General features: G+C 38.3%; 1 protein-coding gene across 1 annotated transcript in view; it reads right to left on the bottom strand.

Moving 5' to 3' along the window:
- LOC107734316 (V-set and transmembrane domain-containing protein 2A-like) overlaps positions 1-8,082 on the bottom strand; it is a 45,881-nt gene extending 37,799 nt beyond the window's left edge. Inside the window, exons 1-2 of the mRNA XM_016546249.1 lie at positions 7,865-8,082; positions 6,657-6,826 (exon numbers count right to left, since the gene is read on the bottom strand). Coding sequence (XP_016401735.1) covers positions 6,657-6,826; positions 7,865-7,943 — 249 coding nt within the window. The 5' untranslated portion in view covers positions 7,944-8,082. The remainder of the gene's footprint in view (positions 1-6,656; positions 6,827-7,864) is intronic.
- Between the last annotated feature and the right edge of the window lie 201 nt (positions 8,083-8,283).

Here is an 8,283-nt window from a genome sequence, read left to right as displayed (position 1 = left end):
TATATAAATATATATATATATATATATATATATATTGCACGTGGTTATGAATTATAAAAAATACAGGCAGCAAAGTGCTACACATTTCAAGCATATGTATATAGTTATTTGTTTGTTTCCTTAGTAAATTTCTGATGATAATTGTAGGGGTTTTTTGTGTGTGTGTTTTTTTAAATACCACATTTTTACCAGGATGTTCTCTCTCTCTCTCTCTTTAAACAGTGATTTTTCAAAGCAACACTTCATCAAGTTTTGACGTTACACTAGAGTCACGCGGGAACGCACATGCGCTTGTTGCGAAGCCGGTTCTAGAGATAGATGAGATAGATCAAATGCGAGTCATTCACTAATTGGACCCCACAGTGCCCGGTGTCTTCAAAGGGAACACTTTTGTTTTGATTCCCTAAATTGAATTGGACTGTGCTGCTGGCATCTCTTGTGCACATTACACGGCTGCTGATTGGCCCTCCCCGTACACGATCCTCTGTCCAGTCACTCCTCTTTCTCTCTGGGATGCTGGTGGCAGCCTCTTTTTATCACATGGTTATGGCAGTTGTGGAAAGAATCCATTATGCTGGGATCTCCAAATTCTCAACGGCCCAGAGTCAAGATTAAAAGAGTGACTGCCCACACACATTTATTCTCATCATCCCACTGAAGCTTCACTTTACATCGTCAGGCTGGGCCACTAAGAGTTGGCTTTTTGTTGTTTTCAAGTGGGCCGATGAATATCTCTTCTTTGCCAGATTATTTCAGGGTTTTTGTTGGCAGTTGAGCTGACTGAATGCGTTCAGCGGCGCCAGTTTACTCCTCAGAGAGGCTTTCCATGATTTTGTGCCTTTGCCATCAGAGTCTTTGTTCTGTTATCACAGCTTGTCAATGATAATAAGGTTCATATGTCAGTGTGAATTAAGATGTGTGAACAAACACGGCGACACCACTGTGGTGAGCAGAACGTGGGTCATTACGCTTCGAGTTCAGAAGTCATGGCATTTAGGAATCTGGTTAAAATGGCTTTGTGACATGCATTCCGCCATCTTTGCACTTCAATGCTTCTCAAAACTACTAATTTAACTCCAGTAGTTCAGCTGTTTGCAACATTTGAGCTGAGGGAATGATTAAACGCCTCGCTCTCTCTCTCAGATGTTGTGTTGGAAAGTAGTACCGTCTGTTCAAATGGTTAATTGTGCACAGGTTAAAAATAACTGATTCAATAATAAGCTTGTTCATTCATTATTTTTGTATGAGCAAACATACGGCTCTGATTAAATTGAGTTATACCATTGGAAAGATTTTTATTTTTTTTATACACTAACATTCAAAAGTTTGGTGTCGGTAAATCTCTTCTGCTCACCCAAGGCATTTATTTGAATAAGAAATGCAGGAAAATCAGTAATATAGTGAAATATTATTACAGTGTAAAACAGCTGTTTTCTATGTGAATGATTATTATCAATGTTGGAAACAGTTGTGCTGCACAATATTTCTGTGGAAACTGATACATTTTATTTTTCAGGATTCACAGATGAATAGAAAGTTCAAAAGAACAGCATTTATTTGAAATATTTTGTAACATTATAAATGTCTTTACTGGCGCACTTTAGATTGATTTAATGCATACTGGATGTATAAAAGTATACATTTCTTTAAAAAAGTCTTACTGACCCCAAACTCTGAATGGTAGAAACATCAGAATCAGAAACATTTCTGATTATCGTCAGTGTTGAAACCCGTGATACATTTTTTTTCTTCTCAGGATGAACAGAAAGAACACCATTTATTTCATCCTTACTGTCCCCAACTTTTTGACCGGTAGTGCAAATATTTTTATTTCTAAAAATATATGTTACTGCATCATTTTCTTTCTTAAGTGCAATGATTGGCGTACAGTCATATCCCGTAAGTTGGTGGCTGTTGAATCTGAGCAGTTATACCGATGATCATACTCTCTGTAAGAGGCGTGAAAATCCATTTAAATTTAAATGCGACACTACAGTATAAAGCTGGAAACACCCCCGTCTCAACTCAGACTCTATTAGCAGCCATTTTCAGCAATCATGACATCCATTCCAGTGCTAAAGCCCAACGGGACTGAGAAACTCTAAGCAAGTACTGCTAATGAATAATTGTGGTTGAAACCATACATACATACTACTGCCTTAAACTCCCTGCTGGCATGCACTGCAGTCTGTACATTATGTTAGTGAGATTACTTATGAGCGCTAAACCGATGCAGCTGATCGCAGCAGACTCACAATGACATTTTCATATTAAAGTTTGAGACCTGTCAACACATTTATGACTTCTGAGATTTCAATGCAATTTTACAAGCATTAATTGCGTTCCTCAGTTGTAAGAGTCACAATCATAATAAGCTTTTCATTAAAGTCCACCGTGTGTTAGCAGTCCCAGTTCGTGCTGTAAATTAACTCCGTCTAATAACTGGCATGCAGCTCTTCCAATTAAGCCAATGTCAATGTCATTATTGAAGCTCAGTATTAAGCTCAGAGTGTAAATGTTACGCTAGAGAAGAAGTCTGACTGAAGTAAGGCTCTGTTTTCTGAGCATTTGTAGTTTCTTTATGCACTATCCGGTCTCGACTCTGCTCGAGGCTACAGGTCAGAAATCAGGGAAAAAGTACACGGTTGGTTCAGACTCGGTAGCATCCACAGATGGAGAGCTTAATCAGAGCAGCATTACATTGATTATGAATGTGTCTGGCCTAACAATAGGCCGAGCTGATGGATGCATCTATCGGCTTTCATTGACCTTCAGAGCTTATTGTCTTTAAAAGTCTGGCGGAGGGACTTAGATAGAGAGCTGGGTGGTAATTGGGCTAAAAAGAGAGGCAGCGCGGATGGTATAGATTTTGCATTAGTTTGTACTGGGAGGGAGTGTGCTGTCGAGATCGGCCGCTCATTTCCATCGGGGAAAAGCAGACGTTTGTGTGAAATCTTAATACGTCTTTTCCTTGTACAGTGGTGGTATCAGCGGTAGCTGTCAATTAAGCTTTACATGACTGAAAATGCTTACCACGAGCAGCAGCGCTGGTCAGGATTTAAGGAGAAACTGGCTAATGTCTGTCCAATGAATTTCTAGTCAACTCGGATCAATATGGACACTAGAACGTGTTCCAAACCCTAGTGTGCTGCCTTCAATGACAGCACCCTAACCTTATGAATGAGTGGATTGGGATGATCAATACTTTTTCAAGTAAATTTTCAATTGTTCAAAGCAAAACAAAGATTATTTGAGTATGTTTTAAAAGAAAATATTGTTTCAGTCTTTCTACTTCCAAATACCATGTTTAATTCAATGCAAAACAACTGAATTGTGAAATGTGCTAGTGATTTCTAAGTGAAAACAGATTCAATGCCAAAGGCAACAGGTCTTGCACTCATTCATTACAAGAAACATAAGGGAACTGCAATAAGTAGATACGTATATATGCAACAAAAAAAAAATCTGCATAATTGCAACTTTTTCAACAGTTATAAATTATAAATTTGTGTTTTTATGTTCTATGCATACACTAGCATTTAAAATGGTCTCTTATTTTCACTGAGGCTAAATTTATTTGATCAAAAATACAGGAAAAAAAACAAGAATATTGTGAAATATTATTACAATTTCAATTAACTGTTTTCTATGTGAATATCTGTTAAACTGTAATTTATGTATGTGATGCGCAGCTGTATTTTCAGCATCATTACTCCAGTCTTCAGTGTCACATGATCTTCAGAAATCATTCTAATATGCTGATTTGCTGCTCAAGAAACATTTCTGATTATTATCAATGTTGAAAACAGTCGTGCTGCACAATATTTTTTGTGGAAACTGTGATGCATTTTATTTTTCAGGATTCACAGATTAACAGAAAGTTCAAAAGAACTGCATTTATTTGAAATATGTATTTTTTTGTAACATTATAAATGACTTTACTTGCACTTTTGATCAATTTAATTCATCCTTGATCAATAAAAGTATTTATTTCTTAAAAAAAAAAATAAAAAAAAAACTTACTGAATGGTGAACTTTTGAATGGTATAGTGTATGAAAGTGGCATAACTTTACTGAACATTAATATGCAATAATACTTCCCATATTCTCTTTGAACTGTTTTATATCTAGACTACATTTGGCAAGTGTGTAAAATCTGAGATAACCCTTCAGGATCTGCATGCATATGATATATAATGTTAACTTCTGCTGTATAATTCTGGCCTGTGACTCATGAAGAAGAAGCATGTTCCTTTAATGTTCAGCTGCTGCTGTGCTTGATCCTGTCTCGCAGCCAACCTATGTGCATATTATGATTACACTGATGGATCTAGTCTCTTACAGCTGGAAGAACTGCTATTTTCTTGTCTCAGATGCCAATGGTAATATATCCCTTAAAAAAACAAGTCAAAGAAAGATCAAGAAAGGTAAGGCAACACATGCTATTAAGCCTTTAGTTCAGTTAAATTTAGCAGAGATTCTTTTGTTTACACACATCTGAAATTAATTATTTTGCACAATTCTGATCCATCTTATTACCATAATTTCATTCGAAAAATGTAAAGGTTAATAACCGAGGTCAAAATAAACACATAAACTCTGTCACTCAGCCAGTCTTGACATTTCAATTGTTTTAGACTTGTAGGCCTTTTCTATTTAATAACCCGTAATTGCATGATTCGAGGTATTGCCATGACTAGTCATCGTAGCACAAAAGCACAGTGATGATAAGAATATGTTGTTAGATGATACACATTTGACAGTCTCTAATTTTCTCTGCATTCGCATTCATCCGTCAGCAGCGCCAAGGTATGCAGCGTTCAGCTAAAAATGTCAGTCTCTACCCAAGCCTTGATCTCTTTCTGAATAATATTTGGATTAATAAACTTCCCTGACAAATGGGAGCAAGTCGCAGCAAAGTTCACAAAAGAACACGGCGGGCTGGAATAAATCCAGCTAATTCACTGGAGAGCATCAGCGAATGAACTTCAGCCCATAAGGCTCTCATAACTATGCAAATAAAGTAGATATTTGCATTCGAAATTGCATTATCATTTGCATTTATGTGGGCCATAGCTCTTTTGATAAATGACCTCTTGTCTTGCTACGGGACATCAGAAATGTGCATCCCCTACCGACGGCACCGATTTATCCAATTCGAGCGAGCATGTGGAGAGACTTTCGACAACCAGGATGCAATCGGTTGCAGATTACAGCAAAGTGCTTTGGCCTAACCAGAGGTGAGTCCTTATGTATCATTACAGAGCAGAATCTGTACTATCCCTCATTCACAGCTATTCATAGCACCGGGAAGCTCTCTGCAGTTCGCTGTCAGCAATAGCAGTATCGATGGCTGCAGATTCAGGATCATATCCATTATAGATGATACAGTGACACAGCGACAGCACCGCTGCAGTCCTTCACTGTGCTGCACTATCACTCCTAATGGCTGCTCTTCAGAGGTGAACGCTTCGATATTGTACATCAGATGCCATTGGCGGATGTCACCCATCTTATTATTCCTGGATGTATTTTTGTAGGATGTCTCTTCGATCCTCATTTTTGTCAGATTTCGCCTCACCGGAGACCCAGCTGCATGTCATTTGATGCACAATGCTCAGAGAAGAATGAGATTTAATCAGCGACGCCACTTTCAGCGTTACAGCTTCTCCCGTTCCAAATTGATAGATCCCATGGATCAAAGCCTTGGCAGTATGTGCATGATGAGAGACAACAATAGCTTCGTAATGGCAGTATTAAATCTGAGCAGGAACAAAAAGGGATGTTCTTCTTCCCATGCATTTATCAAACAAAAAATAACTTATTTGATGTTAGTGATGACAAACTGCCAATTGCAAAGAGAGAATAGATCACAGACTACACTGTAACCCTACTAACAACAGCTTTTCACTTTCTAAAGACATCTCTCAACCTGGCATGTACATGAAAAACAATATACTGACTCATTTGTTGATGTTTTGTCATTAAACACTGATTCACATCTCCAAACAAAGACACACACACACACACACACTTGTTGACATTCAGCCAGTGTTGTCTCTAACACACACATTGCACCCTTGATGTCAGGCCTTGCTTCTGCGTTTTGCCCTTCAAAAGACCAAACGAGCGCGTCACAGCGATTTTTGTTGCGGATCTCAAAGCCTTAGGAGTCCATTCGGTATGAATCACGATGCATGAATCAGGCAAGACAACATCCTTGAGCAAAACAGCCGATTCGTCTGACATGTATTGTGCGCTGTGTAAGTGTGTGTTTTGATGTGGAGGGTTAGGGGGTCTAATTATGTGACATGAGTGGGAATACAGGGATATTTTGCAAGCTCTGCCTTTCAGAAGGACACATGAGTGAAACTAATTGCTGAGGTGGCTTTGCAGCAGAAGGGAAATAGTGGCAATGCAAAGACAACAAGTGAGAAGCAGTTCAGCGACGGTGAGCAAAACCGTTCATCCAGTCAATTAAAAGTGCAAAGAGTGGGTGGATAAAAGGGATGCTTATCCATTAGGTTCGTCAAAAAATGGGAAATTCATGCAACGTGCCAATGCTGCTTAGGAGGCTTCTCCTGTAGGCTGGGTAGTTACGGAATGACATTATGAAGAATTAACCCTTCCTCAACCTGTGCATAAAATGTTATTACCTCAGTATCGTCCTCATCCTCCTCGCTCGTAATCAGTTCCTCCGGAGCTCGAGTAAACCACCACTGGATCTCTAAGTAAACCGAGGACATCCCACTTTGAAAGGCACATGCCATTTCAATGTTCTGCCCTTCCCTTGCAGTGATGTTAGTAGGGAAATCGGTAAACTTTCCTGAAAGAGAGACGTAACAAGTTAACATACCAGTGCTTATATTTAAAAATTTTATTTTTATATAATAGTTTAATCATTCCAATAATAATAATAATAATAATAATAATAATAAAATAATAATAATAATAATACAATTATTATAGTAAAAAAATTATTAATTCAAATACATTTCCCTTCTGTTTTTCATTAAACATCACCAATAATAATAGTATTAGTAGTAGTAATAATAAAATGTATTTAAATGGTTCTCGTCTGTTTTTCATACATATGTGAAATTTTTTTTTTTATAAAAATAAATAAAATATGTATAATAATAATAATAATAATAATAATAATAATAAATCAGCCAAATAAAATGTGCATTAAAACGTTCCTTTGTTTTATATATGTTTTTATCTCTCTATCTATCTTCTACCAATATATAATCTTTTTTCCCCTTTTTATTTTTGCAACGAGTCAAATGTTCAGGTTGGGTGAAATGCAATTAATACTTCAGACTGGAATCGACGTGTTGGTGCGGCAGTGCTTGTCTTTTGTGAAATGGAATGAAATGAAGGACTTTGGTCCGCTGCGTTTATAAGAGCTTTAATGAGCGCTGTCCGTGGTGCTGAAAAACAACCGCAGTCCGTTTTTAACGAAGCCCAAATCCGAGCATCCGCCACTTGAGATGCAAGTCGCGCGTGCTGTTCCTTCAAAATTACCCTTTACTACCTATAATGCTGACAAAGACACATGGCATGAGTTCATGTGGAGAGGAAGGACAGATACGAGACGATACGCAGACGTTTAACGAGTTTTCACGAAATCAACAGTTGATTTTTTCTATTGCTCCTCTCGTCACGGACAACAGGCTGGCGTATTTATAACTTTTGACACTTATTATTTAAAGAGTGCTACAGAAATGCATGCGGCAGTAGTTTTTAACTGTAAAATAGCCACTGAGAGCATATTCGGAGTTAATAACGGTGTACTATATTGCGGTCTGATATAATGCATTGAAAAGTCTGTAAATGTATTGTCAGCCGTAAATTTTCTTACCATCAAGAGAAAATCCAACTTGAATGGTCAAAAAGGAAAAGAGCACAAATCCAATACTTTCATGTAAGGTCCCCATCATTCCAAAGACAGCTGAGGTCACATGAGCTGGAAAAGAAATGTCCTCCAGAAATGTTTAGCGCATTAAGCGAAAGCCAGGCGAAGATGATGCGGAGCGGGAAACATGCTGCAACTCTGGCGCACACAGGTGCTCACGGCTCTCCACTGTCTCTGCGAGGTGTTGATGGAGTAATGATACTTTGGGCACACAGGTGCTCACGGCTCTCCACTGTCTCTGCGAGGTGTTGATGGAGTAATGATGCTTTGGGTTCCCCTCTCTCTCTCTCTCTCTCTCTCTCTCTCTCTCTCTCTCGATGCTCGTGAACGTCAGTGTGCGGCTCTCACGCGCTCCCTATTGCTCG

Source organism: Sinocyclocheilus rhinocerous, unplaced genomic scaffold, assembly GCF_001515625.1.
Source record: "Sinocyclocheilus rhinocerous isolate Xijiao unplaced genomic scaffold, SAMN03320098_v1.1 scaffold1812, whole genome shotgun sequence".
NCBI classification, from domain to species: Eukaryota; Metazoa; Chordata; class Actinopteri; order Cypriniformes; family Cyprinidae; genus Sinocyclocheilus; species Sinocyclocheilus rhinocerous.
Note: the sequence above shows the minus strand (reverse complement) of the source record. Positions and strands in the feature narration are given on the sequence as shown.